Source organism: Zootoca vivipara, chromosome 16 (assembly GCF_965207765.1).
Source record: "Zootoca vivipara chromosome 16, rZooViv2.hap1.1, whole genome shotgun sequence".
Classification (NCBI taxonomy): domain Eukaryota; kingdom Metazoa; phylum Chordata; class Lepidosauria; order Squamata; family Lacertidae; genus Zootoca; species Zootoca vivipara.
In genome coordinates, this window is record NC_142599.1 from 30,452,191 (window position 1) to 30,478,558 (window position 26,368).

Consider the following 26,368-nt stretch of genomic DNA (forward strand, 5'->3'; position numbering starts at 1 on the left):
ACGATAGGGTGTGCACCCCAAAATAAGCTTCAGGCCACCCACAGACAATGTATCCACAACTCTCTAAGAGAGTTTCTTACTTGAATGAAGAATGGTTTGATGTGCATGGCAAGATGCCATATACAACGTTGCGACAACCAAGGTGAGCTCTGAATCTGTCCTTGAAGCACTAGAGAATGATGACAATGACTTTTACGAGGCGTTAAAACTTTGGTGGAAACCTTGTACCTAACTTTTTCTTCTTTGCAGATTTGTGAATGAAGGTATAGTAGCAACACAGTGGTGTAATACTAAAAATATTCTTGTGGTTGTATTGTTCTCTTTTGCTTTCATCTCTCTGATTATTTTTTACTTCACATAAAATATATATTGCATTTGCCAAGTCCCTTTGTCATTTTCTTGCTCATATTGGATTACTACTTATTTCTGGCAATTATTATAATTATTTATACAGCTAAATAATTTTTTTTTTTGAGTGAAAGCAACTCATAACTGACAGCCACCATGGCTAATAATTTTACTAGGTCATAGTCTTTTTTTGGAAAAAAGTACCTAGTTTAATCCCTCAGGATGGTACCGTCCAACCTATTTTAAGACACACAAGTAATTGGTAGGAACCACGCTGGCAGATAAGAATGGGTGAGCATTGCTTTATACCAGCCCAGCAGAGAGATTGATCACTGATCAGTCTAAGATAGCAGACTAAATGAGGAAAGTTTTGGTATATAACATGCCAAAATGTTGGTATATAATTGGGCAAAAGCTGTGAACCCCCAAAATGGATATTGTGTATTTTTGACTATTTGTTTACATGATTAAGGTATGTTTTTCGTTGAAAGCTACTCAGGGTTGATAAATTACTATGGTCATGGGCTATTTAAAAAAAGGGGGGGGCTACCTTGTTTTTTCATTCCAGGTGGTAACAACCAAGCCTTCTGGCCCCTAGTCTAATCACCCCTCTTTTGCCTGGGGTATGTGTGTGCCTTTTAAAACCAGGAGGGAAAGGGGGAGTTAGTGAGGGGCTGGGGATAGAGGAACTTATGACTGCAATCCCAAACGGTGTTAATTATTTGCACATATTTCTATGAGCCTTAGGAGGAAGAGAGGAAGAGTGTTAAAAGCTCATGAATAGTATGTGTTTTTTTACTCTACAAAAATGAACATCGTACATAACATTATTTTTGCTCTTTGGAAGATTATGCCCCATTGCCGTTGTCCCCGCTGTCTCTCGCTTTCTCCCTTTCCCTCCCCCCCCCCCGCCTCTCTCGAGGTTAGATCTCTGAAGGGCGGAGGATGCCAGTTCAGATAATAAATGTTGCTGAATGCATTGTGAGTTGCCGCTACCCTGAAATAACAACAGTCCAGATTCATCGTAAGATGAAAGCTTCTGAAGTTGATTTTATTTATTTATTTAAAGAAAGAAAGCAGTTGCGGTTGGTTTGCTAGCACAACACTCAAGTGCTATCGTGTGGGGGGCGATAAGCAGGTTCTGAACTGCGGTGACTCAGGCAGCAATGCTAGGTGTAAGGACCTGTGTAATGTCTGAGGCCCTGAGACCCACTGAAATTAACATGTGTGATTCACTTAGCTCCATTCATTTCAGTGGGCCTTGTTTAAGTAGAATCTTGGGTACCACCCTGTTTTAATTTGTGGGAGGGGTGACAGCATTATCAACTACCTTGCTTCCTACAGTCAGCAGGAAGGCCCTGTTGCTGGTGCCGCTGCTGACTGATGCCTGGTGGTGCTGACCTGTTACAGGGACTTATTGATGGTGGCTCCTTCGTTGCGGAGTGCTCTCCTTGGTGAGGTGCAACCGTTCCCCTCATTAATAACTTTCAGGAAGAAGTTTTAAAGATTCCTGTTTACTCCCAGACATTTGATGGCTGAAATCTACTGCCGCTGGCCACCTTGAAATATTCAGGCGTTAAGGTATGTGATTTTTATATTATTTTTAATTATATTGTTTTACCACATTGGTGTTTGCCTTCCTGGCTTCTTTGTGGGGGGGGGGCAGGGCAGAGGTGCTAACTTGAATAAACTTTTGGGGGACCCGGGTAAGCCCCACCCCACATAAATACAGGTGAAACTCGGAAAATTAGAATATCGTCGAAAAGTGCATTTATTTCAGTAGTCCAACTTTTTATTTTTTTATTTTTCTTTTAATTTTTACAAATGCTTTCTTTTGGAAATTCCACAGTAATAAAACAAATAGTTACAATAATACAAAAATAAACAAAAATAAACATCACTATTACATTTCATTAATTACATTCCATTTATAATTGACCCGCCTAACAACAAATAATTACAATTACAACAAATAAAGGCTTGTCATATCTTGCTTTGCATGTTATGCATCTATCTCATATATTGGTTTCACCTTTTAAGTTGCATTACTGAAATAAATCCTCTTTTCGACGATATTCTAATTTTCCGAGTTTCACCTGTAATCACATGACGTAGCGCACACACACCATTCGAGTGGCAATGCCCATCAACTTATGAGGGGCCCAGCCCCGTCAAATAATTTATTGGGGGGCCCAAAGGGACCTCGGCCCCTAGGAGTTGGCTCCTACGAGGATGGGGAGAGGGAGGAGGAAGAGGTGGGAGGAGAATAATTTGGATTTATCCACTTCAAGTGCCAAAATGTCTTGGACTAGTCCCGCAGATGTAGCTTGAAACAAAGGCATTTTCTTGATCTGCCCATTTTGCTGGCTATCCCCTTGTAAGGGCCAAACTACATTTGTCATGTGGTCCACACTTCACCACCACCAGAAAGAGGAAATGCATCACCAAAAAGAGAGAGGGGAAAACAAACGAAGAACTGGATCTGCAGAAAATATTCCGATGGTAATTCATAAGTCTAAATGCAAATTTGGAAACACAGTAAATGGTATAGCTCAGTTCCTGGTATCCACCTAGCTCAGGCATCCCCAGACTTCGGCCCTCCAGATGTTTTGGACTACAATTCCCATCTTCTCCAACCACTGGTCCTGTTAGCTAGGGATTGTGGGAGTTGTAGGCCAAAACATATGGAGGGCGACAGTTTGGGGATGCCTGACCTAGCTTATTAGTGTCCACACAACCTGGCAGCAGCTCCTACAAAGTTTCAGAAAATGTGCCCTGCTGCCCCACTGCCCTACCTGGAGATGCTGGGATTGAACAGCAGGTTCTTTTTCATGCAAAGTACTGTACATGCAACACAGCGCCCCCTGTATTGCAGAGGAAAACATGCAGTCAGACAGAGAAGCACACCTGGATGAGCTCCAGCTCTGGAGATTGGGCACACAGTTTCAGCACCTTCTCCACCCCAAGCAGCCAGGTTTGTGGACTACACAGAAGGCTCCCTGCAGAGCGAGTGCAATGGCGTGGCCTGGGATGTGGTGGTGGTGGTGGGGAATGAAAGCTACCTTTCCCTAGGATTCTAGATTCAGGTAGGTAGCCGTGTTGGTCTGATGCAGTCGAAATAAATAAATAAATTTAAAAGTTGTCCATTAGCACCTTAGAGACCAACTAAGTAGTTCTGGGTTTAGCTTTCGTGTGCATGCAGGTATCTGAAGAAGTGTGCATGCACACGAAAGCTTATACCCAGAACTACTTAGTTGGTCTCTAAGGTGCTACTGGACAATTTTTAAATTTATTTCCCTAGGGTGCCTTTTGTTGCTCCAAGCAGAGAGCTAAGTCGGTCACTTGGAAGCATAGGAGGGAGCTGCTTGGAGGGATTCTACCTGCATGCTTTCTTACACCTGCCTAGCTCAGTGGTAGCAATCCTTGGCATGCCCAGGTAGACATACCCCTGCATGAAACCCTGGAGAGAATTTGCCAGTTGTTGTAGACAGTCCTGAGCTGGGTGGGCCAATGGCTTGACAAGGCAGCTTCCTGTGTTCATTTGTTGCTCTTGCCCACTCAACACTGCCCATCGTTGTCGTTGGGGAATTACCATAGTTGCAAAAGGTAGGAAGTTGATTGACATTCCAGCAACACTGCACAGCAGGTGTGCTTGCTAAGTGAGATGCATTCTGCGACAGAAATGGGGGAAGGACACAGTCTGGGCCACAGCCAGTCATGAATTACTCCTCTACTAAATAAGCCCAAGCTTCAAATACTGAAGCTCGGTAGTAGAGCATCTGCTCAACATGCAAAAGGTCCCAGGTTCAATCCCCGGCACCCCCAAGTAGTGCTGAGAATGCCCACTGCCTGAAACCCTGGAAAACAGCTGCCAGTAAGGATGTAAGAGAATTCTGTTGGAAACGGAAGAGGAATTTGACACAATTTGCATGTTCATCTAAGGTCAGGAACAGAAATCGCACAAGCAAATGCGGGGTTTTTTTGTTTTTGTTTTAGTCTGCAAACATTATGTTCATGGCATTTCCCTTCCATCGAAATGCACTGAAATTAATGACCTAAGTGGGACAGCCGGACTGCAGTGGAATAGAAACAGAACTGATTGCGACGAACACAGGATGGGATGGAAATTGCTGCCTCCTGACGTCCCTAGCTGCCAGTCACTGCAGACAACACTGAGCTCGCTGGACCAAGTAGTCTGACTCAGAGAAGAGCAGCATCCTATGACTAACAGAGTGGGAGAGGTAGGAGAGGGAAAGCCATGCATCTCTTAAATCTTTTTTGCACATCTCTCCATGCACAAGAGGAGAGGGCAAAGAGATCGAGACTCCTTGGTGACTAGCAATTAGCTCACCAGGCTAATTCCAAAGCTCTTGTTTAAAAACCTAGGTTCCTGGTATACTACTAACATATATTTCTCAAACCATGTGGACTAGATTCTTAGATCTGCACGTCTTCTCTCAGTCCTTGTGGACTAGATTCTCAGAATCTGCATGTTTTGTCTCACACCTTGTACATTCGATTCTTAGGAGCGGCACATTTTCTTTCAGACCATGAGGTCCAGATGCTTGGAAGAAAGCTAGATTCTTCTAATGTTGTTAGGTTCCCTCGCTGCAGAACAGAAGGAGCCTCTTTGTCCAGGCTGGCTGTGCTGTGCTATGCCCCCCCCCCAGCCAATCCCTGTCCCCCACTTTGCTGCTGCGTCTGCAGGACTGGTAAGCTGAGGAAGAGGTTGGGCGAGTGAGTGGGTGGGTCGTTAGGCAGCCTGCAGCTTCAGCGTTTATTTGCGAGCTGTGAGATCACAGGTTAATGGACGGGAGGATAAATCCCGGTTGGTTCTTGTTTATCACTGTACGAAGAAAAGCCCCACGCACAGTGGCGACAGGTCCAGGACTTTAAAGAGTGGAAATAAAATGGGATCACTTCGGGTCAGGCATAAATAAAGGACCCATTAACATTGGCAGTGATGCCGCTGGGAGCGAGTGGCCTCAGGATGGGGCTTGTTTGTTTGCCTGACTCCTTCATTTCCTTGCAATTTTCTTCTCCTGCTGGCTGGCTCGGCTTCCAGACTCCTGCCACCTTGGGCTTTGACTTTGTGAAATCTTGGCTCAGTAAGGCCTACACTGCGTGGCATGGATGGGATACAGATGAGAGGGTTGTAGTGGCAGAGACCGGTAAAGGGCAGCCTTGCCTCTAGGGGGCACTGTGCTGCAGGTTAGAGCAGGCTTGGCCAGAGGGCTATTTCAACACGAGAGGACCCCCCTCCCCACAATCTTGTATCTCTGCATTGTTGGGAGTCCCTAGAAAGCTGCTCTTCCTTTAAACCAGTCTGCAAGTTCACAAAGAGAATTGCTAGCAGGCCAGGTAAATGAATGAATCAAATAACTGCAGGCTGCTGTGAACTCCAAATCGCCCACCCACAGAGGAGGATGCCTGCCATCTCTCTGCGTGAGTAACTGCCTCTTTCCAAACAGTCTTCTTTTGTGGGTGGGGTGGGGTGGGGTGGGGTGGGGTGGGGTGGAGGGAAGCAATTTTGCTGCACCTCTGCCTCATGCATGGTTAGATTAGTCCATGCCTCCAGCAAAATTCCCTGCCCCCAGAGGAGGCTGTTTGTTGCTTCTCTGCATGAGTGACTGTTCTCTGCTTGCCTCCATCTAATGAGCCTTCTTGGGAGTCAGGGAGAGAGGAGGACAGGGGAAGAATAATTCTACCATGCATCTGCATAGAGGGTGTCTCCGCCATGTGATCACTTCCACTGGAGAATTAACAGAATGTACCAATCCTCAAGAAGGCTCATCGGATGTGGGCGAGCCTCTGGCCCGCCGGTTGTTTGCTGAACTACAACTCCCATCATCCCTGGACATTGGCCATACTTGCTGGGGCTCATGGGTAAATAGTTGTTCCCTTCTGAAGTGGCATAACTGCTGTAGTTAAAGCTAACTGCAACTTACCTGGGAGTAAGTCCCAATCAACTCCGTAGGACTCACACCTGAGTAGACAGGTATAGGATTATCCCATAATTATCCCACTTTTTTATGGTGGCTGTGTTTTAAATATGTTTTTTCCCCTCCCTGTTGCTTTATAGTATTTCATGGCTGCATTATTTGTACTTACTGCTGGTGTCAAACTGTTTTCGAATTTATTTACAGTACTTGTTTGTTTTTTAAGATGGTTAATTTATTGATTTAAGGCTGTGTACACAACACACAGAAATACTAGCTGCAGTTATCCAGGGCATGTCAGCTGATAGGGCGCATAGCTGTCCTCCTCCTGAAAGTGCATCTCTGTCTGTCTGTCTGTCTGTCTGTGTACCATATGTGAGCAAAAACTAAGCCGACCTCAACCTGCACCAGGGGACACCTGCCTGCCTAACACCTGGAGAGCCGTGAGCATCTTGGAGAGCTATGCACTGCCACTGGCCAAGCGTGACCTCCACTCCCGCTGTACAGGGGAGTCGCTGGCCCTCCCAGGTGCCATGTCAAAAGCCAAGCACAACCTGCTACTTGCATTGAGAGCAGCCTTTGCAGAAGAGCCCTGGGGAGTGCGGGCGGCTTCTTATTCAGAGCACATAGTATGCTGACAATGCCCACCATTTTGGAAAAGGGCAAAGAAAAGGACACATAAGTGGGGAGTGGGAGAGCCCTTACTCATCCAAATTCGGTGTGGTCCACAGGTCCTGTCCCCCCCCCCCATTGAATATTCTATAGCACAATGTCAAGCCAGGAAGTCATCACAAAAGAACTCAGAACTTTCTCATTGGCAGAAAGACCCAGAGGGCAGGGGGAGCAATAGATGTTTAGCCCCACTTTTTTTCTGAACACCCAGTCTGCCTGCCTCTGTCATATCCCCTACAGCCCACTAGCCTTTGAATGGCCATGTCTGGCCTCTCTACGCTCAGCTTTTAAAGCACATCTAGGCCAGGCTTTTATTTATTTTGCCAGCTCCCTGTATGTATAGTTTTTATAAGATACTGCTTTTGTTGCATGTTTGTTCAATTGTTTGATTGTAAACTGCCTTGTGAGGGTTCACTCTGAAAGGTGGGCTAGCACTCTGGATGTCTGGATTTGTTTTGGTTTCTCAGTGTTTTCCATTTCCCCAGCAATTTACAGATTGATTGTTTTTTTTAAAAAAAACAGTAATCATAAAAAATCAATATCTTTTTGAAGTTTTGAGTAATATGCACATTTATGTAGGCAAATTATCCTAATATAATGCATTTTTGTATGTTATTTTAATCAGTGTGCACATTTTGAACCACATCCCCCCCCCCAAATACGTGCATTTTTGTGCATATTATTTGGTTGGAGAATTGCACTGCAAAATTCAGAAAAGTGAATGTGTCTTTTGGTTTGCGTAACATTTTGAGAAGTACAAATTAGGCAGCTCCACATCGAAATGCAAACAAAATCGGATTTCTGTCCTCTCCGTAAGTAGCACAATATTAAACAAGCAAATAAACAACACAACAAGAATCAAAATTTATCTTAATATTATTTCCAAATGCTGTTTTGTTCTGCCTAGCCAGGTGACGAAGAAACACCTTTCTCTGCCTGAATCCCTGGAGAGCTGCTGCCAGTCAGAGTAGGCCAACCTTTTTTGACCAAGGGGCACCTTTTTAATTTTGAGAGAGTTTTGGGGTCGCCAGTCACAAAATGGATGCTGTGGAAGTGTGGCATAAAACAACATGTTGTAGGAGGACAACGACACATGGAGGACCACCATGTTGGTTACCCCTTCTTGTACTGCTTGACCCCATCAACTGTCACCGAGAGGTAGAGTGCCCCTGCAGATGAAGGTTTTATTTTGCCATCATGTTGAGTGGTGATTCATAGACCTATTCTCCAAGTATTTCTGTTTTTGCTTTAAAATTTTTAAAAAAAACTATCTCACTTGGTAGTGAAATGCTGTAAGTTATGTACTGTGGAAGACATACTTGTGCCCGTCTTGAACTTAAGATCACAACCTTCTGCTTTATACTGTGTCCGACTTCTTGTCTATCTAGTCCACCACTGACTGGCAGCAGCTCTCCAGGGATTCAGCCAGCTGGGCATCTCATGTATTCTGAACAGCCACAGGCAGTGCCCAGCTCCTAGTACCCTGTGCTTCCTTCCCCCTCCCTTTCAAACCAGTATAGATATTAATTTGAAAGCTGTGAAGAAGAAAAAGGTATCAATTAGGAGACTCACCCCCGCCTCCTCCCAGCAGGGAACTGTTAGCTACAAAGAAAACACAGAGAAAGATGATGTTATTAAATTGCTGCCTGTTCAGGAACCATTTCACTTTAGTTCATTCACCAAAAAAAAGCAGGGGGAAGCATTACAATAATAACTCGTCTGGCTTTTTGGAAGGCTCCTTCTTCCCTCCAGCCCTTGTCCCAGCCCCTGGAGTCCCCTCCACCCCCACTTTGCACCAAACTGCTTCTCTTACCAGACCCATCTCCTTGTGGAAACTCAGGTACTGAAAGTCAAAGCATCTTCATCCCTTTGTCTGAATCATAGGGTCGTAGAGTTGGAAGGGACCACAAAGGTGATCTAGTCCAACCCCTGCAATACAGGAATATTTTGCTCAATGTGGGGATCAACCCCACGGCCCTGAGCTCAAGAGTCTCATGCTCTACCACCTGAGCTATTTGTGCAACTGCCTTTCACTCTGTTATCTCCTCTGTGTCGTGTTTCTGACTGCAAAGTCACTTGGGGTAGAGATCTGTCCTTCTGCATTTGGTAAAAGGCCATGCCCGCCAATAGCTTTATATACAAATAGACCAGGAGGCGGGAACCTTTTGGCCTCGCAGGCCTGGTCTTTATCTCCCCCACTCCTCTGGGCCATCTTTGACAGGTGGGCAATATGACAGGTATTGACATTAAGGACATAGTTGTGGACACTCTGGTGAGAAATGCTTAGAGCAGGCATCCCCAAACTTCGGCCCTCCATATGTTTTGGACTACAATTCCCATCATCCCTGACCAATGGTCCTCTGAGCTAGGGATCATGGGAGTTGTAGGCCAAAACATCTGGAGGGCCGCAGTTTGGGGATGGCTGGCTTAGAGGATGCTTAGAGGAAGGAATGGGTGAACCGTGAATTTTCGCTTTTTCTCAGTTTCTTATTTTTTCAGTCTAAAGTTCAGTTTTCCACATAAGTTTGCATTTTTTCCAAAAAAGCCCTTGTGAAATTAAGCATCTTAGTGCAGAATTATCTTAACAGGCACATTTTCCAAATCAATTTCCCCCATCGACAATGCATTTCCCCCTTTATTTTGCTTAATACATGCATTTTAACGCCCACTTTATGGATTCTTGTCCATTTTAATTAGCTGGAGAACTGCACTGCAAGATTCATAGAAGTCTGGGTTTCAAAGGATGGCTGCATTTCAGTTCATTTACTGCTCCAGAAAGTGCAAGTTACCAAACCAAATTTCTCTTCGATTCCCAACAGGGCATGAAGGCAAAATCCCTCCCCGTGCTGGCTGCCCCCAGCATTCTGATCACCTCATAATGGGAGGTTTGCAGCCAACGGCCTCTCCCTCCCTGAATCTCTTCAATCCATTTTGAAAACCATTCTAAGTTTAATGAATTGTTTTAACCACCTGCTTTTAACGTTGGTCTTATTGATTGCCCTTTTAGTGTTTGTTTGTTTTATTCTGACTTCATATTGTTTTTATTGTTTTCTTGGCTGTCAATGACTTGTCCGCAATGGCTGTGTTCTACCTCCACTGTCAGAGGATGCATGTGCCTCTGAATAACCGAGAATCACATGTGGCTGTTGTGAGCTCCCCACAGGCACCTGGCTATACTGATCCTACCCCAAAAATATTCAGGAGGCCCAAAAGTGCTCGGTCAGCAGGAGCTGGAGCCTCTGTCCAGCAGCACCACCCTTCATTGTCTATCATGCTGTCCTCAGGGACTGTGAGCCAATTGGCCAAAGGGTGCTCTGCAAATTCACAAAATAAAGAAGTAAACAAGCAAAGAAACCAACACAGGCAAGCACCCATCACCACATCGTGGATGTACTAATCTGCCAAATAAATAAAAGGTAGCAGCACATCTTGTGGAAGTGAATTCCACATCCTACATCCCTGCTTACTTTATACTCTAAACCTGATTCACTGGGAGACCCCTGGGTTGAAAGGGTTCCACTTCATGGGCGTACCCAGCATTGGGCAGGGGGGGCAGCTGCCCCCTAGAAACAGGGCAGCTGGAGAGGACAGGCAGGGACGCTGCCTGCTGTGCTACACCTCAGCCTGCTTGGCTGAAGCGAAATGGCAGCAGCGGCAGCGAAGCTGCCTCCGTTGAAAAAAACCTGGACCTGGACCTGGGCTAACTTCAGCCCACACTCCTTCAAGTCACAGCGAGCACAGCACAGAAAGTGCTGCCCCACAATGCTCTGCGGCATCTCATTTGCAGAGCAAAGTCACCGCTGCCATTAAAGGAGCGGGCAAGGCAGGAGTGCAAGCGTGGGTGGCTCCGTGTGCTGCCTTGCAAATGGCCCCCTTTCCTCTGGGGTGTGTGGGTGTTGACCATGCCTCCTAGGGGGATCCTGGCCACATCATTGCCAGCTAGCCAATCGGGTGGCTGGTGTGTGTGGCTGGTGTGCCCCCCCTAGCTTTGATCCTGGGTACGCCCATGTTCCACTTGCATAAGTACTGTGCTGAAGTTGGACACTACTTATGGGCTGTATCCAATGCTTCTCCTTCTCAGAGTAAGTCATGCCCATTAATTTCAATGGGTGTCCTCTGAGTAGAACTAGCATTAGATTGTTGTTTAGTCATGTCCGACTCTTCGTGACCCTATGGACCAGATCACGCCAGGCTCTCCTGTCTTCCGCTCCCGCAGTTTGGTCAAACTCATGTTTGTAGCTTCGAGAACACTGTCCAACCATCTCTGTTGTCCCCTTCTCCTTGTGCCCTCCATCTTTCCCAACATCAGGGTCTTTTCCAGGGAGTCTTCTCTTCTCATGAGGTGGCCAAAGTACTGGAGCCTCAGCATTAGATACAGCCCTGTATTTCCCTAGGCTTTCGCTACTGGGGGCAACCTGTAGGATAAGCCGTGTGTATGCTTCAAATCAGCTTGTAGACAAAATCTCCTCACTGTTTTCCCCCTCACACCCTTGTCCCCAGTTACAGCTGGAAATAAATGCCGTTCCAGACTTCATTCATGCCCTAGCAGTTTGCTGAAGGTTTAGCACCTGTTACCGAGAAGTTACCTTGGCAACGGGAGCATCGCATACGATTGCTGTCACCTCGGAAACACCCAGTACAGAATAAACCCCTGTTCCCAGGGAGCCTAGCCAGGAGATTCACGCCGCTGTGGTTGGAGCTGGGAGAAGTGAGGTGTGTAATGTGGGTTGGGAGGGGCATGCATGGAAACTTCAGGTCAGTCTCCCCACACCGCAGTGTGTGTGTGTGAACAGACAATTTGCTACATCTCATATGGTGAGAGGGAGTCTCAAAATAGCTGGGAAAGAAGCACATCAAGAGAATGCCAAGAGAAGGAAAACTGCTTATCAGGTCTTTCAGAATTAGCCTTTTCTTGACACATATACCAGATTTGACTGGTATAACCCAGAGCTGCCTACAACACAGACTGGCAGCATCTCCTTGGGGGTCACCTGCTTCCTGCTCCTTTCTCCTAGCTGGAGACAGCTGGAACCTGGCACCTTCTGAAGGCGAAACACGTTCTCAACTACTCAGCTATGGGCTCCTTGGGAACTGATGAGAGGACTCCCCAAGGAGACCATCAGGAGGGCTGAAAAGCCTTCTTAGAAAAAACAGCTCATGTGTACTCTGACTGCACTCCTCTTTACAAGAGGTGATCCCTGTTTTCTGGAACCTGTCCCTGGTGAATCACTGCCCAAGGCTTCTGGGAATACTCTAGTTAAAAGTTTTCTCGCGACTGAGCTGCTGGTGTGGTTATTCTTCAAGATTCGGCTTCTTCCCCAGGGTCTTTAGAAATCAAATCTCTCAGCCGGGCAGGGTGGGTAGTGCACCTTGCCTCTAGCGCAGATATGCACACAGCTCACGCATGAACGCTAAGTTGCCAGTGCTGCAACTGATGAGGTGTGATTTAGAACTCTGGAAAACGCATTGTGGAGAAATGGCGGCCTTGTTTGAGCACGTCCGAGCAACATTTGTGGGTGGGAAGTGTACAGGGAGCAAAAGTAGTTGTGCACACACACACCCCTCCAAATGTCCCTGTTCTACATGGGTGGACCTGGCTGTTCTTGGTTGAGCACAAAGTTCTGAAGAGGTCTTTGGAGCGCGTTTGGATGAAAGTGCATAGAAGTCTCTGCATGACCCAAAACTCTTAATATTCATTCATTCATTCATTCATTCAGTATGCCACCCTATACCTGCAAATCTGAGGACAGTTCCCAACATAATATTACAGCATTCCCAACTGCAGAGAGGCTTCTAGCAACACAGAAAGCAGAACATTGGGTTTTGCCTACACTCTTGGCAGAAGCTCTCCAGGATTTCAGACAGGGTCTCTCCCAACCCTACCTGGAGATGCTTGGGATTGAACCTAGGACCTTCTGCATGGAAAGCAGAAGTAGTAGTAAGTAAGCAAACCTCTCAGTGCAAGGATTTCCCCTGGCAACATGGGACTGCCCCCTCTCCTCTCTTGAGTCCCCCTAAATCTTCTCTGTGGGTTCTCCCAGCCCTCCATAGGGGGAGGGAAGTCCTGTTGCACAGGCAGACACCATTGTGCTGATGGGGCTTCTAGTGGTTGGATACTGCTGAGCTGCAGCTGCAGTCTGTCCTCAAACAGACTCCTGGCTTGGTCTTGCCTCCTGGAGCACAGGCATGTGCCTTATAATGAATCAGTCCATTTGGTCCATATAGCTCAATATTGTCTACTCTGACTTGTAGTAGCTTCTCAGGACTTCAGGCAGTGGTCTCTCCCAGCCCTACTTAGTGATGCAGGGGACTGAACCTGTGACTTTTTGCATGCAAAAACAGAAGTTCTGTAACCCAGATATAGCCCTTCTCCACCTCTCAATTGCATTTGGGTTAGAACAGGAAACTTGGGGCGGAACATGCAGCATAGGGGTGTTGGGAGCAGTGCTTGCATGCACCACACCAGTTTTTTGTTTGTTTATTTTTTGCAAACATATCCTTAACAAAAATATTTTTAAAATAACTTGACTTTTACATCAGAGGAGGACAGGCTGCGGTAGAGTAAACGAAGACCGCAGCTGGAGTAGAATTGCTGGCAATGCGTCATAGTGTGGGGAGGGAGGGAAGCAATCTTTTGTATTAGAATTGGGGCGTTGCAAGCACGTTTCACCAGCCTACACTGGGGTGGGGGTGGGGCGAATGGCTTTTCCACCCACCACCAATCTTCTCTTGGAATTTACAGTTGATGGGGGTGGGGGTGGGATGTGTGTGTCCCAGGGTGTACCTTCAGTATATGAAAAGAAACAAATTCTTCATAGTGGTTTGAAAGCTTTCCTTGCTTCTGGTCAAACACGTTGTGCAAGATTATTATTAAGAATTCAGGACCTACGTAACCTGTTTGACCAGAAGCAACAAGGGCATGAATGCATTCTCTCTGAGCAGTAATGGCACTTTGAAATCATATTCGACTTTCTCCAGCCTGAGAGTATCCCATAGTAAATGTCCCAGCATCCTCTGGAGTACTGTGTGTAGTTGGGGGCAACACATTGACAAACTGCATCTCATCCAGAGGAAAGCAGATAGGATGGTGAGCATCATTGAAACCAAGTACTATACTAGCCATGAACTTAGCTGCCAAGTATCCTGTTTTTCGCGGGAAACCCCTGGATTTTAATTCGTTTCCTGCTGTTCTCCCGAATGGAGAAAAACCCCGGAAATTCCCCAGATTTCCTACCTGCTAGGGAGCCTCCATTTTGGGTGCTGCTCTGCCCATGTGTGGGCACTGGAAATAGAGCAAAGCGGCACAGGAAGTCGCTTCTACGCATGCCCAGCGACCCACCACCAAGATGGCCGTCACCATGCGGCCACTACCAAGATGGCCGCCACCATGCGGCCGCCACCAAGATGGCAGCCGGGCATGCGTAGAAGCGACTTCCGGTGCCGCTCTGCCCTATTTCCGGTGTCCACACATGGTCAGAGCGGCACCGGAAGTTGCTTCTACGCAACATCCGGTGCTGCGCCGCTGCTGATCCCACATTTTTCAGTGGGAGACTTGGCAGGTATGGCCATGAATAGATCAGTTTGATTCTGTATCATTTCTGCATGTAGTTATTTGAAAGTCTACTCAGAACCATAGCTCAACGGTGGTGCACCTGCCTTCCATGCAGCAGGTCCCAGGTTCAATCACTGGCATTTCCAGAAGACAAGCTGATGGGGAAAGGATGAATTAAAGATAAGAATTTTCAATTTAAAAGAAGCCTGAAAACAACTGGACAAAAGAGCATGACCAGATTTTGTTTCATTTCATTTGCTTTTAAAACATACACACCGCATTTACGTGGCAAGGTCCTAAACCCTCCCGGGAAGTGGAACAAAGACACATGAAACAGTATTTTAGGTTAATGGGCGAAAAAGGCCACAACTTTGTTGGTTAAAGAATGTGAGTGGTATTGGCTTAGGCATTGGAAACCACACAACTATATCTGACTCCTGCCCGTCTGCAGGAGTCTTGGAAGGGTTAACCACCAGAAAGGGGGGCCCTGCTGATGCACATCAACTAGGAACTCTCCCAGGGTCACCACTAGGGGTCATGCCATGGCCCTAGCCCCCCATCTGGGGCTTCGGACAGGGACCACGCCCCTTTGATTTCTTTAACGGAATACCCTTGAAATAGGAGGGGTAGGTGATGGCCACTACCTCCCCTCACTGTCTGAGCAGGGAGAAAAGGAACATGTCCTCGGCCGTGGGCAGTTTAAATAGCCCGCGCCACGTCCCTGGACTGGACAGCCTTGGGTTGACGTGGCCGAGGACCAACCAATGGCGCAGGGGCTATCCCGCCCCCTGAGCGGGGGGAGGGCTTGCTCCCAGCCCACAACGTCATCTCGGGGACGGGAAATGGCCTTTCCAACATGTGCTCAATACAGCTTATTAACTAAGGGTGGGGAATGAAAACGGCAACAATAAAATCAATATGCAAATGGCACGTTGATTCCGCGTCGGGGCATTAAAGTTGCATTCCATTTGCTGAGGGAAATTACATGCTTGTGCCCCTCACTTGGTGCATGCAACATCCAATTGGTGCCTTGAAAAAAAAATGTGACCTGCCACGGATCCAGCTCACAAGGAGAGAACGTCTGCCTGCCCCTACAGGGCCCTTGAAAGGAAATGCTTTTTGATGGGAGCCAGTTCCCATTCCTGGCTGCTGCACTTTGAAGGATGAAAAACACGACAAGAAGTGACGAATGTGCACATTTGGGGCTGGCGTCAGTGGTTGGGCACTTGTCAGCATGGTTGGGCACTTGTCTATGCCCACAGCTTAGCAGAGAGCTATTGGACAACCCTGCTTGATCCCGCTGACTGTGATTTAGCAGCGACTGAAGCAAAGCAAAGAGCTCCAGCTCTGCATACAGAAGGTATGGCATCTCCAGGTAGGGCTGGGAAAGACTCTCTTTCTGAAAACCAGAGGAGCCATTGTCAAGAACCCATGTTATGTGGCTGCCTGTCAGTCACCTACAAGCTGCGCTGAAGTCAGGACTTCAAACCACCTTGCAAAACACTGCTAAAACAAAAGCTCCCCCCCTTGTTCAAACAGGGGATTCCAATGCAAACCTTTTCTTGAATCAGGGAGGGGTTGGAATGAATCTTTTTGAATTGAGCAGGATTTAACCTCTGCTGCTGAGAAGAGGTGCAGCCAGTGGCTTTTTTTTCTTTAAAAAAATGTTTAGGGGTACTCTCATTTTGACTCAAGAAAACCACCATTTTATAGTTCAAATCGGCAAAAATAAATACAGTAAATGGACAAAAGTACAAAGATTCACAAAATGTTTAGGGGTATGCATCCCCCCCCAGGAAAAAAAGCACTGGGTGCAGCCAGTGCAGGATGTGAGCCTGGCCTCTTGCCCTTCAGATGATGTTGCTAGTGATGTCAGCCAATGGACAGGTGGATGTGGTTTGGGGAAAATGGCCTCATGGGTCAACGTGAATACTGGCCCACTGTCCGGAGGCTCCATACCCACTTTTAAAATCCCCTTTAAAAAGGACTGGATTTCTTACAATTTAGAAAGTGGCTGGGAAATACACCGAAAAGTGAGGGATGGGTGAATGTTTAATGGGAAGACATGTTAACACCCCATGAATCAAATCTAGATGGATGCTCATTGTTTTTTACAGTCATACCTCGGGTTGCGTTAGCTGCAGGTTGCGTATTTTCATCTTAAGAACACGGCGCTCTATCAGCTCTGGATGCATACTTTTCAGGGTGCGAACGGCACCCTGGAACAGATGAGGTACATATCCAGAGGTACCATACGACTGTATATCCTCCTTGCAAGCGAATCAGAACAACTGCTCAGCAAAAACCACCTAACCTCAGTGAAAACCCTGTGCAAGCAAATCAGGATGAATAATCAGGATAAACGGATCACCTTGGGGTGTTCCCCTTTCTGCCTGTATGGGGTTAACTGATTTTGTATTTACTGCACTCCCAAAAGTAAAATATGGTGAGGCTGCAGCTTGGAGTGGGAAGAAAACCCTATTTTAGTTCCGCTAACTGAGTTGTCAGTCTCTCAGTCGAGCTGCCAGTGCCACACAAGTGGCCTCAACAACCATCTTACACATACACACACCACTTTGTGAGGCCCACCCGTGCTGCCTCTCCCTGGGTCAGCATCTGACCCCTTCGTCAGGCATCCAGACAGCCCATCTCTCCACGGACGCCTGCGTTTCCACCAGCTCCTGTCAATCACCCCAGCAAACATTTAATCCACTGGCTCCCGAGTTGTGAAGCTAATTGAGGTTGTCAGTCTTTCCCCAGCTAGACTGCATCCAGGTGGACAGCGGCCCGGAAAAAAAGCTTGTCGCTTTTCGAGGGGTGGAAGAGCGCCTTCCGAAAGGGATTAAATTTTTGCTGTGTTCGGTTTAGGTGAGGGTCACATGAAAAAGAATAAAGAATATCTCTTCTGAGGGCCGTTCCCCACCCCTCACCCCAACTTATCACGAGGGCTGGTGCCAACAAGAGGAATCACCAGGCAGCTGCCAGGCTGCTATTGCTGGTAAATACCCTGTGTTATGTCTCAGCTGGAGGATTCCTCCTCCAAGGATGACCTGGAGTCCCTGTGACTTAGGGAAGCCCAGAATGTGACTAGAACTGGGGACAAGGAAGAGTTGGGACTCTCACAACCCATTGACATTAATGGCTACGTAGTACTTAGGTCCGTTAGTTTTAGTGGGTCTTCTCTGAGTAAAAACTAGCTGGGTGCAACCCCATGTATGCCACATAGAATCACAGAGCTGGAAGGGAGCCCAGGGGTCATACTGAGTTGCATATAGGGATAGTGGGATATAAATGCAACAATAAATTCCTAAATCAAAAGAGCAGCCTTACATTACATAACGCAATACCCAATTCATTAAGGTTATAGGCTCCAAGGAGTAAATTATATTGAATTCGGTGCTGCTATCTTCTGACTGCATTTGTTTATCTTTGAGCTTTAACAACAACAACAACAAAAATTAGTCAGCTGGAATGCAATCTTCAGCTTTTCATTAGAAATCTTGCAAAGAAATGTTGCCGTTTAAACTGCTGTTGTGAAGTTGGAACCCCATTGAAGAACAGGAAAGTATCTAGCCTCAGCACTGGCTAGGTCTGATGACAGCAATGGTCCAAAACATCCCGGGGGGCATCAGATTGGCAAAAGTTGCTCTATGCTAAAATGTTGCAAACAGGCAACCCGCGATTTGCACAGGGGGCACGTTCTGGGTCAGCGTGGGCAACAGCAGAATGCACACAAGCCCACTCTGCCCTCTTCCATCCAACCCAACCCCGCCCTGTCCTGCCCCTTTTCGCAGCCCCTTCCAGGTCAACGTGATGCCCGGGTGCGTGGTCATGCATCAATAAATCAGTCATTGTCTGTAGTCAAACTTGAAATACTTATTAAAACCCTGTTTGCTTGCCAGAATGAGGAAAGTCCATAATTTAGCCTGGCCTTCCAGCAGACCACCTACTCTCCTGCAAGTATCAGGGGCAGTAAGCTACCAACTTGGATGGTTTGAAAGCGGTTAGACTAATACATGGCAGATATGGCTATCAATGAATACTAGACATGATGAGTACATACTACCTCCGTATTAGGGCCAGTGGGCGTCTGAATTCCAGTTGTTGAGAGTCACAAGCAGGGAGAATTGGTGCTGTGCGTAGGTCTAAAGGTTGGCCACTGGGAGAAGAGGATGCTGGACTGGACTCTACAATTCCAGACTTGATCAGGGCTTTCGATGAATCAAGGATTGTTTAAGAAAAAGCACAAAACCTGGAGAAGCTCTATACGTGCACACAGAGCACTGTGTGTGTACAGACTTGCCAGAGTACACATGTTGAAGGGTATATTTATAAGCAGGGGCACATGTGCGTGTGTGAGTCAGGAACTGCCCGTGGGTTTATGCCAAGGTACAGCAGCCATGTGTGAGCTGGCCTGCTCCGTGTCTGCCCAGATCAAGGAAACCACCTGGGACAAACTGAAAGGAGATTTGCAGAAATACGGGGAGAGTAAATGCGATTGGACAGGCAGAACGGCAGAAGGCTGTGTGGTAGGCTCTTGGGAAGGAAGGCTACACAGATAGACAGATTAAATAGATAGGAAGAGATGGGACTGACGATACAGGGAAGGGAGGGAAGGAGACAGGAGCCTACAGGGAGGAGCGAGGACCAGATGAATGGCTAGACCCAGGTAAAAATAGTACTGTATACAGCAGTTCAAGGCAAGCAAAGAAGTGGCTGTGATACTCAGCTCCCTGGGAATCTCAGTGGTCATTCTTTCCTTTCCTTTCTACAAAGAAAGAAAATAATTTAAAGTTTCTAGCCCATATTGTTGCAGATGTATACTGGAAAGTGTATATGACGCAACGTTTGTGTAGAATCTCTGAGGCTAGGCAGAATACCTCCCCCTCCTCCTGCCCCTGAGCAGCAGAACTTGGAAGAAAACTGTTGCACAAAAATAAATAAAGACAGTAATAAACAGCAGCACAACCCGTATAAAAAATAGGAAGGAAAACATTATTTTTACTTGTGACACACTTTGGTGTGACTTTGCCCAGCTTTCAACGTGATGGGTCCAAACTCCCAAATTGTACTATCCATTTAGAAATCACAATATTTTTTTAGTTTCTACAAATTCTCAGGCAGAGCCAGGCACTCCCGCTCGTAGATAATATTGTTGCTGTTGTTGTTTATATGCATAACATTACATCCATTATTCAACCCACTTTCTCCCCTGGCCCTGTCCACTCCTTGCATGTGGCCCTCAGAAGGTTTTCCCCAAAGGTAACGCAACCCTCAAGTTGAAATATGTTCCCCATGCCTGCCTTTTTAGGCCAGATTTGACCCATGGCTGCTCACCTGCTGACCCACTAAGGATTCTCTTCCTCCTTTCCCAGCATGGAAATGTAGCAGATTATGGCCAAGGTGGTGAGAGCATGGGTCAGACAAGAATGGGCCATAGGCCACAACCAGCCTAGTGACTTGGGGTTCCACAGCCCTGTCCTATAAGATGGGAAAACTTCGCAGCAGTTGTCTGTACACTCAGTAAGAAAGGACAGCCCTGCCACTATCTGTTCCTTTCCTTTTCTCATTTTCCCAACCTTAAATTATGTTTGCCACATTTCCACATCAGTTTGCAATTAAAAAAAAAGTGTCACAAAACTCACCAGCATTTTAGTGTGTGTTTCTTCTCCTCCTAGGCACATTTCTGCAACCAATTTCCTGTAGTATGATACATCTGAGTGGCTTATTTTCACTGATACACACACACACACACACACACACACACACACACACACATTTTATATACTCTTTCCCCCCAATGCACACAGTTTTTTGGTTGGGGAACTGCATTGCAAAATCCAGAGATGTGTGAATTTCCAAGGATAGCTGTGTTTCGGTTCACCTGTTGCTTTGGAAAGTGAAAATTAAGACAGATTCACTTCGGAATGTAAACTGGAACAGATTTCTCCCCCGTCCCTTGCATACTTTGCCCTTCATTCAGCCACACGGCAAGCCAATACAGAGTTGTGCACTATCAAGCCTTCGACTTTTTTTACCCCCTCTACTCAAACCCAACCTCCTCCCCCCTCCATCTCTCCCCCCCCCTTGACAGTCCTGCACTTGGGGAATAATTAATCTAGCAGCCTGAAAGCACGGGGGCTGCTTTTATTTGCCAGATTAATATGAGCAGCTAATTAAGACGGAATGTGCTGCTCCCAAACTGCAAAGAGGGAAGCGCAATGGGAGTGAGCGAGGGGGTTGCTGAACCAGCCACCCCTAGCAAAGGACTACAGATAAATTACACATGCAGGCGGTCCCTCTTATCTCTGCGGTGGATTTGGGGCAGCTCCCCTACATTCACCCCAAGCACTCTTGTTGATCGGTATAGTCTACCCACACGCCTTCCTACCATTCTCTTTTTGCTAATTAAGGACACTGTGGTTCAGTTGGCAACAGGTGGGAAAGGCATGTGCCCACCAGGCCTGGTGCTGGCTCAGAGGTTTTGAAGATGCCATGACCCCAGCCCCAGTTTGGGGCACTAGGCGCCTTTCAACACAGATCAGGAAAAGCTAGGTTTTCTCCCACAAGCTGGTGTTGCATACTTCCCCACCTCCTTGCCAGAAAAGACCCATGTGGCTGCAACTACCCATAGCCCTGGGGACTGGAAAGCAGAAGGGATACACATGCTGGCCTTAATCATCGGCTGTGGGGCCAGGGCCACTGAAAAGCTGCGTCCCCAGCCCCCCAAGAGAAACATCATGGCGGGGGAAAGCCCTCCCTGGTGCCAACCAGCAGTCAGAGAAGAAGCAGCTGCAGGGGGCTGGCTCCCCATCCCCAAATACCACTAGAAATCACTGCCTGTTGCCCTGCCACTGCAGAACTAAAGGGCTCTGGCCCCGTCCATTAGCCAGGGATGACGACGATGACAACATCTCGCCTTTCTTTCAAGGAGCTGAAGGTGGCACACATACTTCTCCCCATTTAATCCATAATCTTGTGAGGTAGGTTAGGCTGAGAGGCAGTGGCTGGCTTAAGGTCACCCAGTGAGCTTCTCCGCTGAGTGGAAATCTGAATCCTGGCCTCCCATCTGTATTATTGCGACCATTTGCTTGTAAACTGTCTTGAGAATCATTTGATTGAAAGGCAGGGATAAAGTGGGGATAACGTTCACTTGCCCCAAAGCTCATAGGAGGATGAGTGGGAAATCAATGCAATAATTTTGCTTCTGTCGAAGGGCTGACCCTATTCCTGCCCCCTAGCTGTCAAATGGCTTGGATTACTTATTACATCAGTATTCCACATGCTTGCCGAGCAGCTCAAGGACTGTGCATGGTTCTCCTCCCTCTACTTCAGCTTTACAACAAGCCTATGAAGTAGGTTAGGCTGAGAGGTAATGACCAGCCCAAGCAGACACCTAGCTAGTGGACTTCACAGCAAAAAGGAGATTTGAATCTGGGTCTTCCTGGCCCTAGTCTACGCTAGCCACTATACACCACTGCCTTACTTGGGCTGCAATCCTGCCCACACTCTCTCTTCCCCTTCCCCCCTTTTTATATTTTCACAACAACCCTGAGAGGTAGGTTAAGTTGAGATGTATCCATAGGCCCAAAGTTATCCTGTGGGCTTCATGTCTGTATGGGGATTTGAAAGCTGAGTCTCTTCAGCCCTAGTCTGGGACTCTAACCCAATGCAGTGGCCTCCAGATATTGTTGCACTGCGATTCCCATCAGCCTCAGCCAAGCATGCCCAACAGCCAGGAATGATGGTCGTTCAATGGCACTGCTGGACACCAATTCCCATAAGCCCCAACCAGCATACTCAAAGTCCAGGAATTATGGGAGTTGTAGTCCAGCAAACATCTGGAAGGCCACAGATTTTCCATTCCTGCTCTAAGAGCATGACCACAGCCCTGTGAAGTCACACTAGAAGCCGTCGCCAGCAATGGCTACTCAGGTGGCTCTGAATTATCCCCTCCCCACAACTACCAAATAGCATGTTCCTATGAGCTCCCCTTCCCACCTATTACATGTCCCTGAAGGTGCCTTCCCAACCTACTGGCCTCCCAATATTGTTGGACTTGCAATTCCCATCAGCCCCAGCCAGAATCGTCAATGCTCGGAGAGGATGGGGTCGCAGTCCAACAATAATGGGAAATGGGGGTGGGAGGACCTGTCCACTTCACTTTATCCCTCTTCCAATCTTAAATTCAGTTCTCCACATTTCCATAAATGTTTGCTTCTGTTTTTCTTTTAATCCTCATGAAAATTCATCAGCATTTTAGTGTGCTTTTTCCTAATGTACATATTTTTCAATGTGGTTTTCCCTTATGCTTTTTTTGTATGCTGTCATCAAGAATATATGCATTCTTGTGCATACCTTACCCTAGTATATGCCTTTCTGTACACATCACCTGGCTGGAGAAGAGTACCACGAAATTTGGAGAAATGCAAATGTCAAAGGATGGCTGTTCGGGGGGGGGGTGTTCCCCAGAAAATGCAAATTAGGTAGATATGCCTTTAAATGCGATCTGACATTCTCTCCCATCCCCATCTGGAGGACACCGGGTGGTGGGAAAAGGATGCTCTAACCACAACAACACTCCCTTTGCAATTTTGCTCAGTAGCATTTTGGAGCCTGGGGGCAGAAAACCCAAATCAGCTTCCTTCCCCTGACCCCCCTGCAGGGTAGAATAAACTAAATAATGGGCATTCTGGTGGCCTCTCACGGCTTCCCCAAATCTGCCGCCCAAGGCAGGCCTGGCTCTGATTGTGGTGTCGCTGTTTATCGGCAGCAATAATGATTAACAGTGACTGTCAAAAGTAAGCCGCCGTAAAAGAAGCCTGGCAATCAGGGAGCCCCTCACAGCCTGCGGCTCAACCCATCAGGGAAACCCACACCGAGCCAAACAAGTTCAGGCATCCTGTACCAGAGCTGTTATTGATATGTAGACCAGCACCTCTCTTTTTCCTTCCCAAACCGCACAGTTTACGCTCTGGCGGTTGTATTAGAAAAACCCATCCATCTCCCTGGCACCCTCCTTCTTCTCCCACTTCTCTGGCATCAGGCGTTTCTGTTGCTGGGCAACCGCCATGCAGCAAGGCTTTCCTTGTCATCATTCTAGTGCCCACTCAATTTCAGCAGACGTTTGCTCAGACCGCGGCTCACCTGCTCCCGGCAGTCTTTGCTCCACCCTGTCTGGAGGGCACATGCCAGGAGGATGCAACCTGTTGCAAAGCCCCCACCTGCCCTGCACACACAAACAAGCAGGGTACGCTGGGTTTAAGCAGCAGCAGCAGCAGCAGCAGCAGCAGCAGCAGCAGCAGCAGCAGCAGCAGCCAGGAAGGCAGCAAGCAACCTACGGTACTGGTTCATGAGAGAAGTTCATGCAGAACTGCTGGTCTAGCCTGCCATAGTGAGATGCACAAAACTAAAGGCAGGCTCTCACTAAGTATCTGAATAAAGGTCGCAGAAGGTGATGGGGAATTTGAAGGCCAAGGGCACTTCCAGACTGCCATTAGGGATGGTGTGGGGTGGGAGGTGGAATTCATTTTTATTTGTGTTTCAAGGCAAACCCACCTAATTCTCACCTTCTGAAAAAACACATGAATCAAAACACAGCCGTCCTAAATCCATACTTTTCTAAATTTTGCAGTGCAGTACTTCAGCTAAGGAATGTGTACAATATACGAGGGCAAAATGTACACATACATGCATACATTAGTGAAAATAACATATCACAATTGCAGTATGTGAGGAGGAACTCTTTTTGAAAAATGTGTATATTAGGCTAAATTGCATACAAAAATACGCATATAGGGAGAAGATTACACTAAGATGCTTCATTATTTAAAAAGCAAATATCACGCTGATGTGGAAATGGGGAGAACTGCACATGTCTGGATAAATGAGAAACCAGAATTGACAGATCCACCCGTTCCTAGCTATCACAGTTTTGGGGGTGAGATTCAGCCACTTGCTGGCAAACTCAGGTTGTTCAACTAATCATGATTTGGTGATCATGCACAATAAATGCATCATTTATTTTTTGTGATTAAAAAAGTAGAAAATGCCCTGAAAAGTGTCAGATAGCAATGCCATCTAACCTCCCCCGCCGGCAAACAAATCAGAATGAATGCTCAGTAAACAGCCAAGGGCCTCTAACCCCCTGACAAACTTTGTGGGCAAACAAGCCAGGATGGAATGCTCAACGAAAAGGTCATCCAGAAGCAACCATAAGCCTTATACAGAAATGATTCCCCCACTCATTCAAGGAACTTGTTGAGGGGGAGGCGGGTTGTGAACACTAGCCTTCCCAACACACGTGCCAACTCCACTGACCGTCCTACTCCACCAAGAGGAAAGGCTGAAGGTGGAGACTATGAATACGGGGCCCCCAATCAAGGTGGAAGAGTCTATGCAATGTTCAGAGGAAGAGAATGTGATGCAGTCATCAATACATGAGAATTGCACAGCATGCAAGAGGTGCAAGAGCAAGAGGAGAGGAAGTGACCCTTTTGCCAGGGAGAACCTAAAAAGAGATTCCTGCTGCATCAGGCCAAACGGCCATCTCTTCCGGCATCTTGCTCTCCCACAAGGCAACCTCCCAGTGCCTACAGGGAGCCCACAAGAAGCCCCCGAGTACAGAGGCAACTCTCCCCTCTTGTGATTCCCAGCAGCTGGGATTCAGAAGCCTACTGTCTCTGACTTTGGATGGAAAATGTCTCCCTCATGGGCAGTAGGCATTGAAAGCCGTCCAAGGTGGTGACCATCACTGCATCTTGCAGGAGCATAATTTAACTACTATTGTTGAATAGCATTCCGATAATTATACCAGTGTCACCTATTAAAGCTATGGTTTTCCCAGTAGTGATGTATGGAAGTGAGAGCTGGACCATAAAGAAGGCTGATCGCCGAAGAACTGATGCTTTTGAATTATGGTGCTGGAGGAGACTCTTGAGAGTCCCATGGACTTGCAAGAAGATCAAACCTATCCATTCTGAAGGAAATCAGCCCTGAGTGCTCACTGGAAGGACAGATCCTGAAACTGAGGCTCCAATACTTTGGCCACCTCATGAGAAGAGAAGACTCCCTGGAAAAGACCCTGATGTTGGGAAAGATGGAGGGCACAAGGAGAAGGGGACGACAGAGGACGAGATGGTTGGACAGTGTTCTTGAAGCTACCAACATGAGTTTGACCAAACTGCGGGAGGCAGTGGAAGACAGGAGTGCCTGGCGTGCTCTGGTCCATGGGGTCACGAAGAGTCGGACATGACTAAATGACTAAACAACAACACCTATTAATAAATGGGAAGCACCAGAGTGTGTATTACGCTAACGTAAGAACTTACGGAGAGCCTGCTAGATCAGGCCAAAGGCCCATCTAGTCCAGCATCCTGTTCTCACAAGATTCTTTGGGGGAAGCCACCAGCAGGACCCGAGTGCAGCAGCACTTTTCGCACTTGCCATCTCCAGCAACTGGTTTTCCCGCAGTGGAGGCAGTAGTCAGTCCCTTGTCTCTTAGGGAGGCCTTCTTGTGAGTAAATAGCCTGCTCGTGAGTAAAGATTTGCTCACAATAAAGGTGATGGAAGGAGGCAGGAAACAGGCTTTGCTGTAGAGCTGTGGTTCCCAACGTGGGGCACACGCCCTACAGGGGGGCAATTTGGAAGCTTGTTTAGAGCAAGTTAATGGCCTTTTAGGCTTCCTCCATGTGAATAGGAGTTCACTTTTTGAATAATAAGAATTATGTGTCATAGTTGGGGCATGGCCCCAAAAATGGTTGGAAACCACTGCTGTAGAGGAACCAGGTGGGAATAATCCCTTGTTGCTCATACTGAGTCAGACCATTGATTCATTTAGCTCAGTATTGTCTGCACT

At 47.1% G+C, this 26,368-nt stretch overlaps 1 protein-coding gene across 4 annotated transcripts in view; it reads right to left on the minus strand.

The window, feature by feature from the left end:
- MACROD1 (mono-ADP ribosylhydrolase 1) overlaps window positions 1-26,368 on the minus strand; it is a 344,907-nt gene that overhangs the window by 82,744 nt on the left and 235,795 nt on the right. For 2 of the 4 annotated variants that reach the window (XM_035097652.3, XM_035097653.3), the window contains exon 4: window positions 8,532-8,561. The exons of the other annotated variants lie outside the window; for them this stretch is intronic. In XM_035097652.3, the coding sequence (XP_034953543.3) occupies window positions 8,532-8,561 (30 nt within the window). The remainder of the gene's footprint in view (window positions 1-8,531; window positions 8,562-26,368) is intronic. 4 annotated transcript variants of the gene reach the window in all.